Source organism: Telmatherina bonti, assembly GCF_933228915.1.
Source record: "Telmatherina bonti genome assembly, chromosome: 14".
Taxonomy (NCBI): domain Eukaryota; kingdom Metazoa; phylum Chordata; class Actinopteri; order Atheriniformes; family Telmatherinidae; genus Telmatherina; species Telmatherina bonti.
The window spans coordinates 26,749,703-26,775,230 of NC_136612.1; the positions used below are offsets into that span (position 1 = coordinate 26,749,703).

At 36.6% G+C, this 25,528-nt stretch overlaps 2 protein-coding genes across 2 annotated transcripts; one reads left to right on the plus strand and one right to left on the minus strand.

Annotated features, from left to right (window-relative positions):
* Nucleotides 1-4,312: 4,312 nt before the first annotated feature.
* zfand2a (zinc finger, AN1-type domain 2A) lies at nucleotides 4,313-9,896 on the minus strand. The gene is made up of 10 exons (XM_079253604.1): nucleotides 9,759-9,896; nucleotides 9,073-9,177; nucleotides 8,891-8,985; nucleotides 8,107-8,238; nucleotides 7,852-8,003; nucleotides 7,637-7,765; nucleotides 7,453-7,528; nucleotides 7,281-7,357; nucleotides 4,780-4,864; nucleotides 4,313-4,576 (listed from the first exon to the last, which is right to left on the minus strand). Exons 2-10 carry the CDS (start codon nucleotides 9,125-9,127, stop codon nucleotides 4,538-4,540), a joined length of 840 nt encoding a protein of 279 aa, XP_079109730.1. The 5' UTR covers nucleotides 9,128-9,177; nucleotides 9,759-9,896; the 3' UTR covers nucleotides 4,313-4,537.
* A 12,321-nt stretch (nucleotides 9,897-22,217) lies between these two features.
* uncx (UNC homeobox) lies at nucleotides 22,218-25,123 on the plus strand (the record flags this gene model as incomplete). Its single annotated transcript, XM_079253103.1, has 3 exons — nucleotides 22,218-22,476; nucleotides 22,945-23,120; nucleotides 24,083-25,123. The coding sequence occupies 3 exons, from the start codon at nucleotides 22,218-22,220 to the stop codon at nucleotides 25,121-25,123; spliced, it is 1,476 nt and encodes a 491-aa protein (XP_079109229.1).
* Nucleotides 25,124-25,528: the final 405 nt, after the last annotated feature.

The window sequence follows — 25,528 nt, forward strand, 5'->3', positions numbered from 1 at the left end:
TATATGATATTATACCTTTGTCAAAACAATATGTGAGAATGTTATTTTCTCTTGTTTACAAATAAATAACTGCTGGCTAAAATGCTAGAAATATTTCATGGTCATCAGAGCAATTAAAACAGTATTTGTTTTACTGGAACTTAGTACTACATTTGACAATGTGGATTGTTGATTTCTTCTCGACTGACTAGAAAACTTCATCTGTCTTTCAGAATCATTGTGTCATTCAGATAATAACTGAAAGACAGAAGATATGTCATCAATATTTCTGATTATGAATCTTAAAGAACCACTTTGATATGTGGAGTTTTATAGATTGAGCCACTGTTTCTAAGTCTGCACATGCTTTCATGTATTCATATTTTTCAAGAACAAAGGGATATCTTTCACAGGACTGTGTAAATAACATGTCTAGTCTCACTGTATTCACATGTCCTTGCATCAAGAAAGTAAACAACGGTATGATAAAAGACACCCCGAGCCCCTTATGTTTTTGTTGATTCTCCTTTTTTCCGCAGGTCTTCCTGATTAAGTGCAATTGTACATGTTGTTCTGTCTTTCCTGTCGTCTCCACCCCAACCAGTCGAGGCAGATGGCTGCCCTCCCTGAGCCGGGTTCTGCCGGAGGTTTTCTGCCTATTAAAGGGGAGTTTTTTCCTTCCCACTGTCGCCGTGTGCAGCTCAGGATGGGGGATTGGATCGAAGTCATGACTCGATGCAATCAGTTGGTTTCTATTGTAGGATATGTATGAATTGGCTTGAAATGGTGTGTATGTAAAGTGCCCTGTGACAACATTGTTGTGAAATAGCACTATACAAATAAAGTTGAATTGAATTGAATTGAATTGAATCAGGATGAAGTGAAGGTTTCTCATGCAGGTGGTACTGCAGCTAGAGTCTAGCACAAGTTGTGAGCCGTGACCCTTCTTCAATTGGAAATGTTAGGTCCAAAATCACCTACAATATTGCACACTGTTACTCGCTTACTTAGTCAACATCCTGCACAGTAGTGCCGTCTCAATGCATAGAGTCAAAAATCAGTTTGGTCTCCATTTCAATACAGGAGAATCATGTATAAGCCGTGGTAACAAAATGATCCACTAAATGGAATCAGAGCAAAAAATTGTAGCATAAACAACTTTATGTATTTAGTATTTAATTTGTTTTTAATTAAAAAATATCACAAAAAATGTCTGAATACTTGTGCAAAATCGGTCACATTATGTGTGACACCAAATAAAGAAAATGATCAAGTTAAAACACTCTTTCACCAGGATAAGATTCCACTACATATCACACTAAATACAACTTTGAATTAGATTGAGATTTTTTTTGACACGGTCTTAGCTTTTGGTGAATGCTACTTTTATATCCAGTCATGGCACCCTCACCTGTCAGTAAATAATTTGACGTTTGTCACTTGTGTAGTCTATGTAGCTTTTCTATTTTTGACACAGAAAAAATGTTTCCTTTGTACTTTTGTCTGCTTGATAAATGTTTAGAATAATCAAAAATGAAAAAAAAAAAAAAAACCTATGAGTTTGTTCTTTATTTAAAAACCTCCTAACTTAAGTAGGAATAAGGTTTGCATTTGAGGTCATTTTCTCTTTAAAAACTAACTAATTTATATTCACTCACTTTAATGTTTGAATCAATATTGGGTATGGAACATATGTCAACATATGTCATATTTTAGAGCATTTACAGAGTAACATTTCAACAACAGCATGGCTTGAAAAGGATATTTCCACAGAAAGAGTTTCCACCAGTTAGTCACTTTTTCTGCAAATGAGCAACAAGCCAGAAAATCTTTAAGTACCCAGCAACAAATTCAAAGGACACCAAGGAGATCATGTCCACACTTAACAACATACTTTTGGCTCTCTGAATAGAAACCGTTGTATCATGGGAGAGCAGGTGCATTGAGCGCAGATGCCTCAACACACCTTGTCACAATCTGAACTGAATTCTGCAGAGACAAAAACCAACAAAGGTGAAAAGCTTCTGTGTTATACATGTCAGAGTCAGAATGTTTTCTTCACCCACAGAGTGACCTTTAAAACAATCACACTGAGAATTTCTGCAGAAAGTAGCTCTTTGTTTTCATGTTGAGTCTCTGTAAATTTAAAAACCCTTTGCTTTGTGAATGTTTAATTCTTATAGCTATTACTGGGACCAATGTCCCATAGTGTGTGCGTATGCATATTGATTGATAAGTGCAAAACATGCTTTTACAAAATTCTTATCTGCTGCATCTCAACACTGAGAAACATTGATCAATATTAATGATAGCAACTACCCAATTTCAGGGTATGTATAACTTTTAAATAATTTGTGGCCCTTTTCAGTGACTACAGAAATAGAGCTGTCCTACGAAAAAAAGAAAAAAAAAACTTTTCTCATGAATATGCAAATTCATGCAGCAAAACGCTGCGTTTGATCGGATCTCCTAGTTAATATCTACATTTATGATAAAACACACAAGACTAAAGTCAGTAAATAATCCTGGTGTTGCACACAGTATACTGGACATATGTTAGTCAGCTAACCATATCTTTGCTGCCATCCAATAAAGGTAATTAGACTTCTTTGTGGAACAGTCAAGCGGCTGCAGGCTGAAGAGACCCAACTCAGCACCTGTACACCACTCAGCTTTGCTTTTTAATTATCACTGTGTAAATGGCTTTGGTCAGCTAATGTCACCACACTCTCCTTTCCAACACAGCACTTCAGCTGCTGGCATTGTTCGTCATATTAAACCTCTCTGAATTGTTTTGTTACCATGTAAATGGTTGGAATGAAAAAAAAAAAAAAAAAACAGAAAGCCTTCAACAGCTTTTTATTAACAAACAATGCATCAGTAAAACTGAAAGTGGAGTTTGTTTTTAAGAAATGGTTATGTTTAATAAATATGGATTGCCATGGAAATAACATTGTCAGTGGTATCTTACTGCCCTCTGCTGTGCACTAAGCTGGATCATTTTAGTAGTACAGTTACTGCAGGTGTTTATTTAGAAGCAACAATTACATGAATTTTTGTTCTTTAAAGGTTTTTGGGGGTCTAGTGGCCTCTGTTTGGCAGTAGCTTGACAGGAAAAGGGGGTCAGAGAGAATGAGTGTGACATGAGATGCAGCAAATGGCCCCAGGTAAGGACTCGAACCTGGGCCGGCTGCTCTGAGAAGCTGTAGTCTCTGCATATGGATGTTATCTGGAGTAGCTGACTCATTTACAAATATTCTCTGTTTATTAAAGTTTCTACTTCAGTTTTATCGTTTGCAACTTGTCTATTTAACATACCAGAGGTGATGTCTTCTAAATGCTACTAAATTTACTCCTGAATAAATTAAGCAACAGATTTAGAAGTGTTCGTGCATTTAAACATTAAAAACTAATACATTAATTGATGATCTGCATAGATTTTTTGTTGTTGAACATTTTTCAAATAAATGGATTGTTTCTACCTTATGAGGTGGAAGGAAAAAGCTAAAGTGAACATATGTAAAACAAACCTGTATAATATTTGGTGATGGATTGTTCAGATTTTAAACAGGATGAGTTTAAGATCCACCATAACCACTTATTTCGCAAATGTATATATGTATATTTGTACACTTGGACAAACGAAATGCCTCTGCATACTAGTCCATGAAATCGTATAAGCACACCAATCATCAAAGACCAGGCTGCATCCTTGCTGTTTCACTGAGATCAGTCTTCTGCATAATCTTTAAAAAATAAAAACCTTTAGCACTTACAGCTTTCTTCTGTGTAACTCTGTAAATATTCTTCTGTGTTATAACATGCAACTCTATGGTTGAAAATGTTCATTTCCATGCATTTGAGTGCATGATAAACGATTAATGTGGAGTGTTTGGCAAGAGTTTCATCAAAGAAACTGATGCACATCTTAAGCGATCAGACACAATAGTAAAAGAAATTGTGGAAAAAATACACTAAATCGTTCATACTCATTTCCATTTTTTTAAGTGAGCTTTAACTATAATTAACTTCCTCGATTAACAGCTAATAGTCAAGTAGATTCAGAATTGTGGAATTTGAACTCTGAATGTATTATCCTCAAAATTCTGCACTAGAATTATGTGCTGAAATGTATGAACCTTGAAATTCTTTACTAAAAGGCAGAATAAATGATCAGATCATTCCACTTTGTGTCACTGATGGGACTTCCTGAATTGACTTAATAACAACCCTCATCATTTGAATCTCAGCGGGAGCATCATCAAATCACAATCAAGGGAAAAACTCAAAATTCAAGTGCATCTTTAATTTATTCAACGTTCATATGAGGCAATAATGTGGATTTACTATGATCAGCATATAAAATATTTACAGGGCAAATCATTCATAAAAATGACAGTTCCTGCTGGAAAGTGTATGTGCTTATATGTAAAAGGCGGTAAAATTTAGCAAGAGTATATCTTCATGGAACAATCACTGATCCTGGGTAGCAACATCTCAGATGTGCAGTTTATAGGAAACAATTAGCACAGCTTGAAGTCTAAATGGTTCTCTGAGATTAAGAAAGGCTGCAGGTGGACTGCTTGGACTCCCTCCCCTGAACAGAGAGAAAACAAAAAGTTACACAGAGTAGTCAAAAAATATATAAAAAATGTGTCTGAAATGAGTCTGTCTTTCATCTACTTTCAAATAAATAAATAAACCAATAAACGATGTAGTTCAAAGATCGGTTTCCATGACAACTGTTTACCTACATGTGTTCCTGTAAGCATGCTACTGATGCCTAAGCTTTCCGGGTACCTGTTGTCTCTGCTGCTGGCGTCTGTATTCTTCTTCACTGGCAGCCAGAGCCTGAGCGAGAGCCAGATCTTCCTGTTCCTGAGGCCTGAGATACAAACACACAAACCAATCCGAGTAAAAAAAAAAAAAAAAAAAAAATCCTCAAGGTTGCTGGGAAATAAATGCTGTGAATTGTGGGTTTATAATTAATGCTGCCGCGTTAAAATAATGTAGAGTACTTAACCAGCTTTTTTTTGCACAACATGAGGGTAGTGCAGCCACAAAATGGCCATGATTTGCTGTGGTTAAAAATGTGTCATGGTGGTAGATATCAGTCTTTGGTTTTTTTTTTTGGTTTTTTTTTTTTTCCAGTTCTGGCTTTCTTCTTCAATCTTACTGCACACCAGTGAAAAACACAACTTGGATCTAATTTAAGTCTTCGACTGCATTTAGCAAATCACACTCAAGACAAGAATTATGTAGAGAAAAATAAATCAAGGGGGTAAAAATCACAAAAAAAAAAAACCCAAAACAAAACAAAAAAAAAAAAAAAAGAGGTATTTTTCTGCAAGAGCATTTAAAAACACAACCATTTGTTTTACAATCTGAATCTGTTTTCCAATGAGCTGTTCAAATTTGCAGGGAAAAGTTACATCACTTTTCTCATTATCTCCACTTAGCTTCAACGTCACATGATGCTGCAACTGCTGCACCTCTGAAGTAGGAAGCCGAAACTTTTAATCTTGCTTTTAACATCAAATCTTGTTATAAATCATGTACCATTACTATGTTATTAGTCACACTAAGGCATATTAAGTACCACAGCACTCAACGGAAGTAGACCCTGGAAAAGGGAGCAGAGTGGACTTGAGTGGCAAAGCGCCACACACCCGAAAATGATTTACTTGAACTGAAGTCTAAATTAATAGAAGAAAAATGAGTTTCTCCCTGTTATTTTGACCAAAGCATGCCACCTACATTCAAATGAGACCTTAGGGAATTTGATCAACTTTTTAAACAGGGGTAAAACAAATTTCCTCTAAAAAAAAAAAAAAAAAAATACAACAGTGTTGCTGCAATAAGGAAATGATGTTGGCTGAAAATAGTTGTTATGATGGTTCATAAGCTACTGAAAATATTTTAGCAAATGAACTCTCAAGACCCGCTGTTAACTTTAAATGTCTTCACATTGTCGCCATTTAACCTGACACATCTGGTCACGGCTTTGGACCATTTGGGTCCCACAATGGAGCATGTGTGGAAGCTACTTCTGGTTGTTGTCAAACAGAAGTAAAATTAATATAAGTGACTGACAATTTGCCTCATAAAGTGAGATTATTTGTGCTCTTGTAAGACCTGAGCAGAGCAGTGTAAGGTTCACCTCTGTGCTCTGGAGGCACTGGAGGGAGTGCTTATATGGACTAGAACTGCTTACTTACTGTTTTGTCTTTTTTATGTATTTTTATGGACTTTTTTTTTTAGTCTGAAATAAAGATTGATTGATTATAGTCATAAATGCATTTTAAATAATGCTTTTTTTTAACCTTTCTCTGTTAGGTACAAATTGAGAATGTAACATGACTTGATGGATGTAAATCAGAATCGAACAAAAACACTCAGCCTGTTCATACGGCAGCAAGATGCTAGTGTGAGTTGTTAATAACATGGCTGTGGTCTGTGGCATTACTAATGAATAACTTAGCAGCTTTGAGTCCACAATAAGTGCACTCATAATAGAATTTATATAATATTAGTAAAACATACAGGGTCCAAAAGGAGCTTTATCCGCTAAAATAAACCTGAGATTGTAAATTACCTCTTTTGGGCATGTCAGGTGTTCACCATTAGTTACTGTATCGACCTGGTCTAAAAGCCCACTTACTTCAACAACAGGTCTGGCTTTAGGTTTAATACAACTTACTAAACCAATAAATTATGTAAATTGTCAAAACTGAAATTGTGTACCCTTTCCTACTTTTCATACACGAGTTTCTCCCCTCCTCTGTTAAACCTAATAATCACATGATCTGTTTCTCTAAATGACAAAGTTAATATTGGTTTTAGCTCTAAGAGTATTGCTTGCAGGCAGTCTCCCAACATGAACATTTTCCCAGTCGGCCAACTAGAACATTTTCCCAAGTAGAATAATATTTCCATTATGCACTACGAGTTTACAGTGTTATTAAATATTTAAGCAATATGGAAGTGCTTTTTAAAATGATATTACAGGCTAAACTATTCACCATCTCAGCCACTAAAAGTTGCTGTGGCACCAAAACTACCTAATAAACAAAAACTGAATAAATTGGTTGGATATTTTATTCAGAGGTAACACAGGGAAAGTTTCTATTTAAAAGGTGATCATAATACAAATAGTCAGAGGTTTTATACATGAATCTCCATTAAATACTGGTTTTAGTTAATATATTTCTTTTTAATAAAGAAAAAAATAATAAACAATCTTTTGAATCTCACCAATAGCTGAAAACATGATTTCTAGGATTATAATGCAGTTAACTCACGTAAGGGCTGGCTGAACAGCCTGCCTGGAATCAGCCAAAGACATCTCCAGCACTCTCTGTAAGGCCTGCTCCTCTGTCTGCAATAACAACACCACAGTAACATGCAAATGTTCATTTTTTCTTCAATCGATGGATCTTTAATGACGTGAGGTCACATAAGTCATGTTTATACCATGCCAGCCTGAAATGATGCTGAAGGTGGTATTACATTCTGTGCTGAAACAGAAGTGGGAATCCGCTGAGTAGAGCTGGAAAAAACGTGGACACAAATGGCACATGCCAGTATAAAGTCACTTTTTAAATAAATAATTTTCTCCAAAGCATACAAAAATCAATACTAGGGTAGGGATACTTACCCAGTACTGTGGGGTCTGCTATTTATGCTCACACCATTAGAAACAGGTCTGGGATTTCCTGAACCAGAGGAACTAGAACCAGTGGCAGAATTGGAGGAAGAACCCTGAGTCCTCATGACAGCAGCATGTCTACAGCGAATAAATCACCAGCCCTTATCGTTATATGTCAAATGAAAGAGACAGCAGTTCTACATGTGTAGTGTGACTATACCCACCCAGATTTAGACAGAGGCTTCCCATCAGTCTTACAGTCATGGTCCAGTGGGTGCCGATGTTTAAGACAGTAATTTAAATGACACTGGTCACAAGTTACTCGTATCATTTCCTTCTGCTTACAGCCTCCTTTAGAACATTTATTTGTGAAAATCTGAAACAAATGTATTATTATTGTTATTATTATTATTATTATAATTAATTAATATTATTATTTTAATTCTGACTTTCAGTTTGCTGAAACAACTTTATTCAACCTTTCTTTTTCTTTGTGCCGGATCCGACTTGCAGTCACGGTCAATATGTTCACCAACTTTAATGTCAGGCATCTCCCCTCTCTTGATGGGAATAGGGGTGTTACATAAGGGACAAACTGGGACTTGGATATCCTTCAAGAAAATTATAAGAAAAGAAATACATTATTTAACCAGGGGTGATGTTTTCATTCATTTACAAGAGTTTCCTGGTCAAGATATGCTGCAGCTCAGATCAGCAGTAGTTACACAAAAGTAACATAAATATACATACAATATATTGCATGTAAATCCAGGTACAAACCACAATCAATATCAAAACTAATGAAATATAAAACATTAAACTACCGTATGTATTGATCACATCTGCTTCTGGTCAAAATATGAGCAAGTTAAATGATAATATTTCGACCCAAATGTACCTTGTTGGCTATTCAAATGCCCTTTACTAAATACTTGTGGGACAGGAAAAAAAGGGAAAGTCTTATGAGCAAAGATTATTTCCTGTAGTGATAGATGTAACATGTGTAAATGTGTGATTGAGTTTCTACATATGGTTATGTTACTGTCACTCCTGCAGCTGGTTGGAGCCATAAAACAAAAAAGTCAATTGAAAACACTAGTTTTGTATAAACATTGCAAATATTACAATGTTTAAATTATATATGTTAAACTAAAGTTTGTTAAATGTTCATTTTAGTTAACAGATATGCAATTATAACATGCTAATCTGGTCTTCTGACATAAGTAAATATTAAGTGCTGTATTACCAGAAGTGATCACTCACTTTTTTGTAAGATGATGTGCATTTGTGAGTCGCATATGTTATGTGGTCCTTGCAGAAAATCTCTTGACATGCATCACATCTCATTGGAAGAAAATCTGGATTGGGAAACAAAAATGTAATCAAATCAGAATAAGCAAGCTGTAGAAAACCTAACACTGTCACCTATTTCAGACAATACTCACCTAAACGTTTGCAGGTCTTCTCAGAACAGTGTTTTCCCAAATCTGGAAACTCCATGTCAGGCTGCTATTTTGTACAGTAAGCAGTGTTTATTCACAACCTAGAACCTAGGTGAACACAGAATGTGTGGTGTTCAGATGGGCTTTATGACAGAAAAGACAATCAAATCTTATCTCACTGTCCCCAAGCTAATGTTAACAATATCATTAGTTATGAGTCACATGACTATACCAACAATGAGTTAGCTAAATAGCTAGCTAGCTGGCTATGCTAACTTAGACGATTAGAGTTAGAGTAGTTGGATTACGCAACCAAATGCTCACGTTGTTTACGGTCGTTTAAGACAAATAGAAAAATACTGTGACAAATGCATAAGATCAGATAAGTTAAGACGCCGTGAGTAATAATTATTCAAAGTAACAATATGTAAACTTATTGGGTTAACAGAGATAGCAACTACTTAGCTTGGTAGGCAACAAGCAAAAGTGATATTAGTTTCCATCGAAAGCGTAAATTAATTTAAAATGACTTTTCTCTAATACAAACGATCATTCTCTAAAGCTTTAAAATGAACAACAAAATACCTAAAAAAAATTTGTTTGTTCTGTTGTAGTTAGTTTGACTGGTTGTGTAGCTATGCTAGCCAGAAGAATGCGCTAACCTCGGCTTTTGATTCATTTCTACTTACCAATTCCAGAATTCTTGATATGATTTCTTAAACCAGGGTTATTTTAGCTTATACCAGTGGATTCGGACTGTTTTCATTTCTAACAGTGCGATGTTGAACACCGGCTCCTTATACGCCGTTGTCTATCTATAATAGCCGCAGAGCTCTGTACTGTTTAGTTGTGTCACGCACGCTCCTCCCACACGACGTCCGCTGACGTCAAAAAACGCAAGTCATCACGGTAGGTGTGGTTTAAGAGATTTATGGAGATGAAGTTACAGGTAATCTAGAAGGATCCAGATCTTTCCACTATTTTATGACAAATAAACGTGCTTTGGTCTCCAATTTTCTCTTTTTTCTCCAGTTTTGTAGGCTACAGTTTATTCCTTTAATTCCTATATCATATTACAAGACTTATGACAAGAATTTCTTTTAGTCATCTGGCTATATTACCACTTATCGAAGGAAAGGGGAGTAAATAGGGCAAAAGAGACATGACACAGTAGATGACTATGACACAGCATCTTATGTCGGTTGAGTTGAGCATGGGATTCTGACTTGGCTTCTTGCCCTGAAATTCTCCCGTAGAATTTATTTATTCACTTGTGTATTCATTGATTTTTTAAAAATAATCTCTAAATTAATTAATATGATGTTAAATTATATATATATATATATATATATATATATATATATATATATATATATATATATATATATATATATATATATATATATAAAACTGTCTTTTCCTGACTGTTGAACAACAAACCTGCACTTCACATATCTGTCGCATTTCCTTTGGAAATGCAGATGATGCCGTCAAGGCCACTCCACTTTTGTCTTAACTCCCACCTTATTGCCCTCAACAAGGTACTTGTATCTTAATGAATTTCTCCTCATAGCTCACTCAATATGCTGCTTTGTTTCACACCAAAATTCAAATGCACAAACAATTTTCTTTTCAGAAATGTTTCTTTTACTCACAACTTGTTTTAAAGAGCATCATTTTTTTTTTTTTTTTTAAATTTTTTTTTTTTACTAGATTATATATCCATGTTCGTGTTTCTGGAGTCCAGTAATATATATATGATGTAAGGTAAAAAAAAAAAAAAGTATTCCTCACATACTGTGCATTCGGAACATTAGAGTAACATCATGTGATTTATATTGTTTTCACTGAATTAAACTGCATTTTAACCTCATATAAAGAAGTAAAGAATGCATATAGTTACAAAGCATTTTCCCAGACTAGTTCTGTGTTCTTATAACATAGAAGCTGTTCAAATGTCCAGCACGTGAAGTGTTGCATTGGTTATGTGTCTATTTACATGCATGTCTTTTGCATTATGAGACTTGTTATTTTGTAGATCTTGTACATGGACTAAAGGACAAAACACTGATAAAAAAAACATAATATTACCCTTTTGACCAAAAATGAACATTAATGCCATCACTTCCTCTTTGTGTTGAATAATTCAGCTAAATATCAAAGAAAATCTCAGACGAACAAGACATTGATTAGTCACATTCAACCAGCTTGAAGTGTAAAGAGTTTTTAGTAATGTTACTTTTTAGTTTGGATGATGTTTTATAATTGTTGCTGCTTTGCGAGGCACCTCTTTCCTACTGATAAGTATTTGATATAAACACACTTTTTCCATAATTTATTTTTTAGCAATAATGTTTAAGTGATAAAGATATTGATAAATATTCAATAAAGTATTATTGAATTTCCCTTTGGGGATTAATAAAGTGTTTTCCATTTCATTTAATTTTTATTTAATTTGGTTTAATTTCATTTAATTAATTTTATTCATTTCATATCATTAAATGTTCTTGATAATTGTTTTGTTTTCTCACAAAGGCCATTAAACTTCTCTACAGGTGCAGCTCTTTTGTCTGATTTGGTTGTACAGTTATTATTATAGAAGTTTTCTTTTGTATCTCCATCTCTGTTTCCCTCTCTTCTTCTCTCTTCTCCTCAAACTCCTCTTCCCTCGTTTCCTCTTGTCAGGTACAAAATTAAATTAAATTTTTAACGGGAGTTGCTTAATAGAGCATAAAGTATTTTGCAGCTCATCCAAAACGCTGCTGCTAGAGCTTTAACTAGGACTTAGAGATCTAAACACATCACAGACACCCGTTATAAAATCTTTGCACTGGCTTCCAGTCAGCCACAGGATAAATTTTAAAACCCTGCTGATTGTTTACAAATCCCAGAACGGTTTAGGCCCAGAATCCATCTGTGATACGTTCAGAGAGGATAAACCTGGCAGAGCTCTTGGTTCCAAAGACTCCTGTCAACTAGTCCAGACCAGATTCCCGACTAATACAAGTAGATCAAGCTGCCAGTGAAGATTGAACTTTCATTTTAGACCATTTTAAATGCAGGTTAAAAACATTTCTGTTTGCGCCAATATGCATAAAATCTGCACAGTAACCTTCAACTTAATTGCTACTTTTTAATGCTTTTTTGCACAATCTGTAATGCTTTAATGTTTTGTGCAAAGCACTTTGAATAGTCTTGTACATGAGATGTGCTAAAACTTGCCTTAGCACACATAAGTTTAAACAAGCTGGTCAGAAAAAAAATCCCAATTCTAGATTCACACAAAACTTTAGGAAGATTTTGCAAATACTGTTTTATCCAACACTGCAGATGATGACTCCAGAGTCTTGGGATGAGGAGGGACAGACACCTGTGGTTGCGGCAGCGATTGTGTCTCGTCACATGGAATCCAAGCTGCTGTTTCTTGCAACATGACACCTGACACATGTCCCTTTCTTTGTGTTATTGTTGAAGATTTCTTCAATATCTAAATCATTCAATACCAGTGTGATGAGATCAATATTTTTCTTGCAGAGACCTTTAGGGGCAACAAGCCAAAGAATGTGAATGAGAGTCAACCAATAGGAAGTTTTCACTTATGTTCAGCAAATTTATCCCCATGACTTTGTATTTCTCAAACAATGCTATAAAAGTTATAAAAGTTATAAAAGGGAATAACAGAGATATTATTACCTTCACCAAACAGGTGGTGGAGGTTATGTTTCTAGCTTTTATCTCTGTTTGTTTGTCTGTCTGGTAGCAACTTTATACAAAAACTGCTGGACAGATTTTTATGATTTATATTTTGAGAATGGGTGTTGGTCTAACTTAGATTCCATTAAGCTTTGGGAGTGATCCAGATCAGCATCTGGATCAAAGAATTTTTTTAAGTATTCTTCATCATTCCAAGATAGAGCCATTTGAATATATATGCATCTAACTCTACAATAAGTGGTCAGGGTGCTTGACCAAAATATATAGGAGTTCCCAACAGGTTTTACAGGATAATAAAAGTTAGCTTTGGTTCCCAGCAGAATTATAGATACTGGGATCCAGAACAAGAAAAGTTGCTGGCTCTTTGGAATTTTTATCCCCACAGTATTGCCAAGACGCTAAAATTCTACCAGTGTTTACATATAAACATATGTAGGACTATAAATTTTTATTATTTTGTTACATTGCTGATGGTGTTACTTTATGTTAATAGGAAACCTAAAAGCTTACATTTAAATTTCTAACTTCTGCTATTCACTTTTATTTGATAAAAAATATTATTTTGATGTATTATAATCATAACTATGATAAATATAGGCAAAATCATTAAACAATTTCAATTTCAAAAGAAATTGCAAGCAAAAAGCATCTGTACCTGTTTCCAACTCTGTATCTGTATCTGTATTGCACAGATACAAAGTATTGCCCAGCCATAGTATCAGTCTGTAACTACTTTGTTAAAACTAAACAATGACTTTGCATCAAATGTTGTAATGGCTTATAAAACATAAAGTAGGTCTGATGATTATATATTTGAACTGCTTTAATATACAAACACACATTCATCCATAACTTCTAATGCCCAAAACAGGAACGAATTCAAATTGTCATTATCTAGGACAAATATATAATAGCTGTCAAAAAAGAAAATTATATTCTGAAATGAATAAATGAATCAATAAAAAGACTGGTTGCTGAATGGGAGGACTGGAAATGTGACTGGGCAGACCTGGAGGACAAGAGATGCACAGTAAACAGGATGACAACACAAGTTAATGTCACAGGTGGAGGTGAGGGATAGTGAAGATGTGGACCCAAAATGCAGAGATGAGGGAAACAGGGATGCAGATTCCAGACTAATTTAATTAAATGGAGGCACTCAGGGGACTCACACAAACAACAAAGCACAACAAAATGATCCAGCAACCAAGAACTGAAACTGAGGGGTATAAATACACTGGAGAACCAAACAAGAAACAGGCGGACGGAATGAACTAAACCAAGACCAGGTAAACCCAATGAACAGGCAATCAATAAAGCTAAACAACAAACAAGAGAACCAAACAGGAAAAACGACAAAATAAAACAGGAAAGCTGAAACTAAGGCACAGCACAAACCACATCAAGACAGTTAAGCAGATTCCTTGTGATTTATTCACTATATATTTTAGGACGGAAATTTGCTCACTGAACTCAACTATCCGTTTTATTTTTTATCAGCTTGGCAGCATAAAACAGCTGGTGTTGTATGAAGAGACACTTAATAACTATTGTACTTTATAAACTTTATAAATTGTGCTTTATAAACTTACACTTCATTTTTTAGATAAACTTAGAAAGTAACATGAAAGCTCCGTTTTGGCATCTTGTAATCAAAATGACTTGTTATCAGGTGCTTTATTATTTCATTGATTTTTATAGCTATTTTTCCATATATTTTTTTAATGCATTATACTTGGACAACTTGCTGATTCGTAACCTCACTATTTGAGAAAAAAAAGTCAAGTCTTACAATGATATGTTCTTACAGATGATTTTCTGTGCCTCCTTGTCAAGACAGTAAACAAATTCCATGCAACAAACAGCATGTAACCTTATCCATGGACTATTTGCTGTGTGTGCTCTATTAGCTCAAGTCTACAAGTTTTACTTTTGCTTGATTTCGACCATGCAGAGAATTTATTTGGACTGAACAGAGGTCATAATGCTTGTAATTTTCTGGTACTGGAATTCCAATTTAGTGAGACTCTCTGACAAACTGATTGCCATTGAAGCATCAACCAGATAAAACTTTATGCATTTCTATCTTTTAAATTATTTAACCTCCTAAGACTTTGAAAGTATTGGAGTTCGTAAAAACGAGTATAACTCAGTTTTATTAAAAAGTGCAATAGAGCCTCAAAACCCTAATATTACAATTTGGCATTAATTATTTAAACCTAGGTCCAGTAATTCACTCACAATTTGTGAAGAATTGATTTGAGGTGTTCATGAATTTACGTTTGTGGCTGTTTTTAGCACATTAGGCAAAATAATGGAGTCAAATTGACTTAGCATTGTTTTAGATGGCACAAAAGTTGAATGTCATGCAAACTGGTGGGATAAAGTGATAATTTCACAAAGAAGGAAACGTGTCATGCCAGGCTCAGCAGTGTCTTTGCAGGTTTTACCAGTTGATGGCAGCAGGGGTCTTATTAAAACCACCACTGAACTTAAGAGGAGCCATGAATAGAGAGGGTCCCCAAGAGAATCACTAAAATATCTACTGTATATTCAATAAAGTGAATAAGTTTGAGTTAAAAGGATGTATATAGTTTAGTTTTAAGTTTTCACGAATAAGAAATTATCTGGTCTTAAAATAAGGTAGATACAACTTCGTATGAACAACAACACAACATGCTATACTGTGCCATTAATAAGCAAAATGTGAATCAAAATACAGAAACAGTGTTTAAAAAAATGTCCTGCATTGTTGTTTCCTTCACAATTATGAAAGTAAAATTCAAATAGAGGCTGCCAAGAAAATGTAATTACTCACATCAAGCATGATTTGTATTAAAGTGTTTTGCCATAAACACAATGGAAAGGAGAGGAAACTGCTGCAATGTTAAAGAAGCCACTGTTGCTGCCTATCAGGGTTTTAATGTCACTTTTATATATGGAGTCCATCAATCTATACTGAGAAAAATTGTTCACAAATTCAAGACAGCTGTTGCCTTTGGGGGCATTTGTGCAAGTTTACACCGGGGTCAGAACCTTCAATACTCAGAAAAACTTTTTTAAAAAAAGCCCAAGAGCTGCATCTCAGACTCAACTTAGTGTCAAAGATCATGATAACATAGATCTAAAAAGACCTTTAAAGAAGGCCTGCCAGGGGAAAGTCACTTCTTGCTGAAAGGATCATGGCAGCCCAGTTAAATCTGAACAAACCACAAAATTCTCAATCAATTTAGGATCAAAGTAGAGATATTAGACAGTAATGCATATAACATAGTATTACAAACACAAACTGCGAGGCATGGTGGCAGAGAGGTGATGATTAGGCCTGGAACATTAGAATAATGGAAAAAAAAAACTGTGTTCCTCCTCTAAAGTCAAACATAAGTCCATCCATCCCACAGTTAGAATGGTGACTCATACGTCGGGGAGGGACCTGGAGAGATCTGTGCAGAGTAAAATGAACTGAAAGTAAGTGTGGAATTAACTTTCTCCACAATGATGTGATGCACATGAAGCACAGATGAAAAGCAGAAAACATTCAAGTTCATAATAAAAAATATGTGGAACACAAACAACCTGAAGCATTTGCCGGTAAAATAGAAAAAGTGAATTATGGGGTATGCATATTTTTCTGACAATGCTTTAGCAAAGGGCATCACCAACTTCGGTCTTGGAGAGCTACCACCCTGCAGGTTTTAGTGTTTTTCTGGTACAAAACACTAAGAATTAAATGAAAAGGATCTCCAACAACTTGTTGTCATCCTCTGCACCTGCCTGTTAATTGGCTGCTGATTTGGGTTGGGTGTGTTGCGGTGGGGAAATACTAAAATCTGCAGGATGATAGTTCTCAAGGACTGGAGTTGGAGACCCCTGTTTCAGCATTCTCATTTAGTTTCTCTTTAATAGTTAACATTACTGCGTAATGTGTTGAGTTGCTTATCCAGGATTATACTTACCTTTAAGTCCTGAGATGTAAAATCATGGCACATGTAGTTAGTATTTCATGTGACTGTGAATGTACATGCTTCCTTGAGGTTGAAGAGCCAGAAAGATTCTCTTATATTACAGAAAACTCCTTCCTCCTTCAACTGTTGTTTTAATCCATATTCAGATGAACAGTAAAGCTTTAGAGAAAATCTACACTATTAATAAACATCTTTGACGGAAGCTTGTAGTTAAGCAGTTGTTATCCAGGTCAATGAAAAATAAAATAACAGCCAATGTGTCACCACACACTAAAGTAATCTCACTGTAGTGAAACTTTTGCACATTTTCAACTACATTCTGAAGTGCACAAAGTTTGGCGTTCCTGACTCGTTTTCAGCAGTGTGTGTGTTTTTTTTTTGTGCTTTGGAAAATGTCCTAAATCTAACCTATTAATAACAGATGCATTTTCAGACATGATTCATAGTTTGCTTTCAGCCTACATGGACTGAAGATTTGTGGAATACACACCAAGAATAAATACAAGTGAAGAATAAACCTGCGACCAGAAAATGGCATCTTTATGTCACAATAAAAACCTCTCAAAAACTCCTTTTGGGTGTATCAAGAAGTCAGGAAGGGAAATCTATTGTTTAAGTCCCCTTTAGTAAACTGCATCTCCAGCGGCACTGTTGTGTGTCCAACCTGTCACCTACTAAGTCCTTCCTTTTGTGTTTCTGTCTGCAAACTCCGCTGCTTGGAAGCAAACGCAACTAGCCACTAGAGGGCGCAGCAGGTCTTTTTTTGCAGCACAGTCATGTTTCGGCGAGACCCCTGCGCAGGGTCACGGCTATACTGAAGGGCATGTGCTGCATTTAAAGAGTGTGTTACCTCAAAAACGACCTTAAACTAATGCAAACCACATCACGTAACAACCAGGACCGTCTGTTTGTGTTTTTGATGGACTTGAAAAATAAATGAAATGTCAATTGCAAACATTTATAACACTTTGTCAAAACATGCAGTCTTTTTTCTTTTTCTTTTTCTTTACTGTCGTGATTCAATATCTCTGAGGGACTCTAGTATTTTTAGAGGTTTTTGGCCGTGAAAACAGTCACGACTTTCTCCTCTATAGATCTTTGTAACGTGAAGCAAACAGCAAGGGACTGTTAGTAATCCTGCCATCTCTTCCAAGTTGGCTATATGACCAAAATAAACAACACAAAAAACACAGCAACCAAGTATCTCATCAAGCTTGTGGTCTTGTCTCAACTTTACCTTTTAGATCTTGTGTTGTGACTCAGAAGTTATAAGCACAAAATCCAGCTACAGAAGCACCATGTGGTTTGCCTGGTAAAAATAAAAAAGAGGATACAACAGGCACCTAAAAGGCAGGGAGTTTAGGGATGTGATGCTGCACATTATGCTTCTCATCAAACAAACCCATCATGTGTTAAGTACAAGCCTAACGCACAGGCGCGGATTAAGGCTCCAAAATAACACCCAGTGACAGCAAGGCTACTTGTTTAAATGCACCTATTCAGATTTTCACCCATCCACACCCATTTTTTGGGGGGGGGATTATATGTATGGGGTGGCTTAAAAAATACGGGAGAGGCTCGACTTTTTTTCCCTTTTTTTTCATATTCCAGCAGAGTTGAATTATTAGATCGAAGTTGAATAATAAGCACTGAGTCAAACAGCACACCCTTCATCTGCGGAGCTGTAATTAACGGGGGTAAAATGCAGGCGGTGGTGACGGGAGGGGGGGGAAAAAAAGCAAATTATTCCGCACAAAGGCTCCTCACAAATTGGCGTCACCATTTCTCAAATTATATCATTACTATATTTTGAAAATGTTAATCTGTTGAGCGGATTTCCCGGGGGAGTTGAGTAAATTAGTTCTATTTCCGAGACTGCCTCTCTGCAAAGGCACGGCAGCGACAAGCACCTCTGATTTGCTGATTACAATTAGACTCCCCAGTTTGGGCTCCTTCAAGCATTGATAATTTTCGGCATATTAAGCACGTTTTAGCAAAGGTGATAAGTCAGTTTTAATTGAAATGAAATTATTATTCTAATGGAAGTTTGGTTATTATTATTAGGAGGCACTAGTCATTCTAGCTTCATTTTTAATATATAAATGCTGGGGTGTGGAGGAAAAAAAAGATTTTGAAGGGCATTAGGGTGTCAGGATTGAATGAGGTAATTTGAAGGGAATTACTTTCTCTTCTATCAGAAATGAACTGAATTAAAAGTCCAAATCAATCGCTTTCACTTCTCCATTCTACTTTGACAGCGGCACAATTACAGATAATTAGATGGGAGGAAACTTTTAATTGTGGGATTAGAAGGAGAGAGAATTTGCGGGATCAGAGGAAAATTTCCAGGCAGAGTTTCTTGCTTCAAATCGAATCAAAGGATTTGCGAGCTTAAAATGGCAACCAGCTCCCCTTTTTTCTGCTGTTTAATTGGAACTGCATCTAGTTCATCCAAATCATCCAAAACAATTAATTTAGATTTAATTCTATAATTATCATCAAATCGAATAATGTGCAACCTAATTTAGATAGTTAAAAATTAACGTGCGTGAAGTTAATTGAGTAATTAAACTCCTAAACTGCTGCCTATTAATTTGCCTGCCTAATTAAAAATGAATGTGTTTCTGTGCTGCCAAACTAGGCATCAGTGTTGGATGGGCTTGCTGATAAAGGCCTGTGTCTTTTTTTTTGTTTGGAGGGGATTGGGTGGATCATTTCAACACCTATATTTAGTTGGTCTAAGCCTATATTCCAGTTATCTGGTTATCTGGAGTCAGGTGAGTTTGCAGCTGCAAAATCCTCTTATAACTGCCGGAAAAACATCCAAACAGACATAAAAGCTGCCATCAGAGATACTTATGTAAGTGGGAAAGACAAAGCGTGAGTACAGAGTCGTTCATTTAGCTTCAAAAAGAAACTTTGATTGATGAGGAAACTCCGTTTTTGGCTCCATGTTTGTTCTTTTCGCTCCTTGATGTGGCCCAGGAGAAGCATTTGTGTTTGTGTACAAGTCTGAGGAAAGGGGGCTCTATGTGTCCCGTCAGAGTTCAGTGTGTTCCTAATTTATTTAATCACTTTGCAGGAGATTCGGCATGAGATTAAAGTAAAATTTAGATACTTTAAAAGAGATGCATGAAAAAGACCACAATGTATTTGTGACAGACGCTCTCCAAGCTTCAATTGCAGTATTTCAAATAGTCTTTAGAGTACACTTTAACATATCTCTAATGGATAGAGGGAGCTCTTTAAGAGCCATATTGCGTTAAAGTTGTGGGGTTGCATGTGCCAAAGACAAAGACAGCAAGACATGCACCAAACAGATAAACTTATGCAGCGATGCACTAGTTTTATGAATGAAAAGTTCTTTTCTGCATTTGTCTTTTTCAGTCGTCGTTTATCTTGGAGCTTTAGACATTTACTCGTGATGAAAACTTGGGCTGTTGCATGTAAAAGAGTTGTGACTTCAAATGCAGCCATAAAAAAAAAGAAATACCTTGAAAGGTATTCATATCTCTGCCAGCTTCATGTATACTTGTTCTGCAACTAATCCAGTGACTCAATCAGTTTCTAATCTATGAACTCTTATTGATTCTGATCATTAATACACCCCCTTTTGAAGCTCAAAATAACAAAAAAAAAAAAGTTTATTTATTCATTTATTTGTTTCATACCTGTTTTTATTTTGAACATGCCACATGGAGCAGTCATAAAAAAATGTAACAAGGCAGGGCAGCATCGCGCCTGAATGCTGGCCTTGTTCGTCTTATTATCGGGTTAATTAAAGCTGGAATCTGACAATGTCACCCGTTGTAGAAAAACAGATTTAAATGCAATGTCTCTGGAGAAAAGGGCTGCTTTTCACTGAGCTCCTGCGCCCGAGTTGGGGGCACTGCATTGGTTATATATATATATATATATATATATATATATATATATATATATATATATATATATATATATATATATATATATATATATATAAAGAGAAGCTTGTTGAAACTGACGGAAAGCAATTATTGAATTTTAGATGTTCACAAAGAAATGAACAGGAAGGAATTATTCATAAGATCTTGTCCGTGTGTGTTGAAATTAAAGTTAAAATACAAAGAGAGCTCGCTTCAAAGACAAGCCCAGTGCTGCTAAAAGAGGATGGATAAATGGCTGAGATCATTTCTGAGGAGTTCATTAAAATGGAGGGCTACACACTGAAATGCAGAGGGGTTGTTATTTGGGCGTGGGGGTCAAGTGACGAGCGGATTATATACTTCCTCATAATAATATTAATTAAACAATTTGCATGCTAATAGGGTAACAATTATCGCAGCTTCTGTTGAGAGATTCAGGTTATTACAACATGTCAATCCGGGTGCCAAGGGTTAGGGAATGAGTGGGGTGCGAAATTTCAACTCTGATTATCATTATGACAGCTCCAGACTTGGGATAAATAAAGTCGAATTAATTATTTGGAAACCTAATGAGCAGATAGGATTTAGTCCGGTCACATATTGAGTGCAGGGGTTGTAGAAGTAGTCAAGAGGAGTTTCCGATTTGGTTTCCTGATATGAAATGTTGTGACACTCAATGGTGAATATATACTGTTTGTTGAGGCCCATAAATTTGATTATATATTTAATTTTTGCATCGCAACCTTATTAATTCAAGCAAAGTTCTAACAATAAAAGAAAAAAAAAATTCAAACTGAGCTTTGTGCCTTTAAATATTTCCCTGCCATCATTTCTTTAAAGCCCTGAAGGCAAACCTGTCTTCCTCACATGGTTTGATGTGTTTAGAGGATGACCCATGGATAAATGATGGATTACCAGTTAAATTGTTTTCCAAAGTGGAGGTTATACACAAAAAGAGCTTCAGTCTGCAAATAATCCAGGGGGGAAAAAAAGGTTATTTTTAGGTTATAGCTTTCATTCTTTTGACCTTTTTCTAATAATAATGATAATAATATTTGTAAAATATGTAAAAATAAACAAAGAATAAAGTTGTAGAAAACAAATGTGTTTAATCTAGTCTAATATTCATCTATTTGCAGGTCTTGCTGTGCAGAAACAAAGTCCGGAGCTTGTGGCCCAATGCATCCGCCTGTAGCTTTCTTCTTCCCGGAATTCAGCCCTTCCTCCCGGTGGGTCCCCCGTGTAGTTGCGATGTAGTTCTTATCAAAGCCCTCCTGTCTTGTTGTGACAGCTCTGATATTGTTTATTGAGGTGGATGTCAGCTTTAATTAGCAATCGATACGGGGAGCGTTTGCAGAGCGCGTCTCTGACGTCAGCGTCCATTACCGCTTCTCATTGGATCTCATATTCCCAGAGCCAGGGCTAATTATTGGGAGGTTCATGTGGATAAAGTACAGCTCATCCCTCCCTTCACATCATGTCCCCTACTCGTTGGCCACACTCGCTGCATGCTTTTTAAATTCCCTTCGCCGGCCTGCAGACGTCGTTTCCTTTTGCCTGCGGGATGATGGACAGCAGGATACTGGATCCACCTCACGCCCAGTTCGGAGGCTCTCTCGGCGGGATGGTGGGCTTCCCGTACCATCTCAGCCACCATCACGTTTACGAATTAGCAGGGCATCAACTTCAATCTGCGTCTGCTGTTCCTTTCTCAATAGACGGATTACTTAATGGTTCGTGCGCGGCTTCAGTGGGTAATTCCAACCCCCTCTTGTCTTCGGGCTGCGGGATGAATGGAGATAATCAGCAATACAAGCTGACAGGTAAAGCCACGTTATATACAGCACAATAACATCTCCTCAAGGTTGGCTGTTTCACAAAGGCAAAATCATAAAGAAACAAAGACAGGATATTGCGACAAGTTATCTTCGTATCGTTGGTTTAAGAAAGGCGAGCCAAGCCGCTCGCGCACGTCAATGTGTCGTCCTCGTCTCCTACTTCATCTCCACCATCCAAAGCTAAGATGCATCTAATGAAAAACAATCGTATCTGTCACTCAGTGTTTACAAATTAGCTTGTGTTTACACTGAAAGCTTCCCTCTTGCTTCAGACAGAAGCTGCAGCGTGCATGTGTGTTTCCCTGCAACGCTTCTGACGCGACCACCATCCTTCGTTTTTATAAACTTTGCAGAATTTCGTTCCTGATGCATGACATCTGACTCAGATTATAAGGAATTATGTGTGACTTAAAAGAAATGTTTATCCTTTGTTTGAATGTGTTTTACTGTCAGACTCGGGGGACCCAGACAAAGATAGTCCTGGCTGCAAGAGAAGAAGAACTCGCACTAATTTTACTGGTTGGCAGCTGGAGGAATTAGAAAAGGCTTTTAATGAGAGTCACTATCCAGACGTGTTCATGAGAGAAGCACTTGCTCTCCGATTGGACCTGATAGAATCAAGAGTTCAGGTAAATATATTAGTTTTTTTTTTATTAATTCAATGCATTTGGAATTTTAAAAGTTTATTTATGAAGTCTATATTTTGCTGTTTGTGTTTTCTTACACAGTTGTTTGGTTATAATTTACTCATGAAATTTGCTTAGTTTTCACGTGTGTGCTACAGTAACACGTGGCAGCAAATCTAGTTTTGAATAGCAATGATAGTAGTCAAAATAAACGTCATATGTTTTTTGTTTTTTTTGTTTTTAAAAAAAAAAAAAATCATATTTTCCGGAATGTGTATTGGACAGAAAGTTAAATGAATCAGTTTACCTCTTTTAAACAGAACAATTTTAAAATAGAAGCTGTTTTGTGTTTTTGTCTGCTGCAAAGATTAAGAATAAAATAAATTCAGCATGAACATTTCTTATTAAATGTTTACTGAAAGAAAAATACACTTGTTTTATATATGTATACACACACACACACACACGCACACACACACACACACACACACACACACACACACACACACACACACATATATATATATATATATATATATATATATATATATATATATATATATATATATATATATATAAACTTAAGATGTAGAGTTTACACAAAATAAATATTTTCAAAGGCTCTTAGTGGGCTATAATTTGCTAATGATGTCTAAATGAAGTTCTGTTTTGATTTCTTATTATTTTTCTATTTGCTTGATGCACTAAATCTCAATCAAAGGCCTAATTAAAGGCCTGCAAAGAAAACAGCAAGAGGAAGGTGTAACCTCACTATTAGTTTAATTACCATTTTGCCAGACACAGATCATTTTTGTCCTAATTAACTTTACACGCTAGCAAGTAGCAGCTGCTTGCACGTTTCCACATTTTTATCTTTTTTTTTTTTTTTTTTTTTTTTTTTTTTTTAGTTTTTCACTGAATTAAAATTTCTTCCTATATATTTTTTTCCAATTTAATTTCCGCAGGTTTGGTTTCAGAATCGCAGAGCTAAATGGAGGAAAAAAGAGAACACAAAGAAAGGTCCAGGTCGACCTGCGCACAACGCCCACCCCACCACCTGCAGCGGGGAGCCCATGGACCCGGAGGAGATCGCCCGGCGAGAGCTCGACAGGCTGGAGAAGAAGAAGCGAAAGCAGGAGCGTCGGCTGCTCAAGTCCCAGAACAAGCTCATGTCTGGGGATTTATTTCACACCCCGGGATCAGACAGCGACAGCGGGGTGTCACATGTGACCGACAGTGACCACAACACAGGCCCACCCTATGACTCTTTGGGAGGACAACAGTCGAGCTACGACCAATCACCTCATCCTCTCCAGACCCCAAACCAGAACCAAAGACACCTGGACAAAGATGCTGGTGGATCCGAGCTGGACTCGCCCGACCCCAGCCACCGGTCAAACCTGTGCTCTAACAACAACAGAGCCTCCAACCTGCAGAAACTCAACCCTTTCAGCGTGGAAAGCCTCCTTTCGGACTCCAGACCGAGACGCAGCCCAGCGGCCTTACCCTCCTCACGGCCTTTGATAGGGAAGGGACACTTCCTCCTCTATCCCATCACGCAGCCGCTTGGATTCATTGTTCCTCAAACTGCTCTGAAGACAACCACGGCAGGAAACTGTGACAGCGAGTCGGACAGAAACCAGCCAAACGTCCGCTGCAGCGTGTCGGCGAGCTCTTCGGGATGTAGGAGCAGCTCGCCGGACTCTGTGGACCCCACGCAGAAGGGACAAGTGGGATCAGAGAAAAGGACAAGTTCACCGCACAGGAGCCCACACAGGGCCGCCTTTTCCGTGGGCAAGCAGACGTCTGTGATTTGCAGCGACTCGAGCTTTGCTCACGAACACAGTCCACAACTCAGCACGCCTGTCGAAACAGACAAAAAGGGGCATTTAGCGAACAAAGACCACCCTGACAACCCTGAGTCTGCCCCCAGTGACTGTCCCGCACAAACAAACTCTAAAGAAGATGTCGACATGGAAGAAATCAGTGGGGGTAAACAAAGCTGAAGAACAAACGACACCTTTTTTATTAGGCCAAAGCTTGACCAGAAACTACATCTTTGAATTTAAACTCTAGGTTTCCCCCCAAAAAAACTCTACCGACATTTTTTTTTCATATCATGTGCTCTCCTTTCTCCTTCTTTCTTTGCGAGTGTGTATGTGTGTGTGTGTGAGAGAGAGTCAGGAGTCTCTAGATATCCTTTAATGTGTGATAACTTGTTTTTTTTTTTAAAAACACGACCGATAAAAATCCTCAAGAGCTGTAAGAAAGGTATTATACTATTTATATATGTAAGGTTTTTCTTAAATAAATCTATTGTATACAAGCACCTCAAACCGTGTGAGACCTTAAATAGCAGTACATCCAGTGCAGGACTACAGTACAGTAGGAAGGGCTTTCTAAAGAAATCT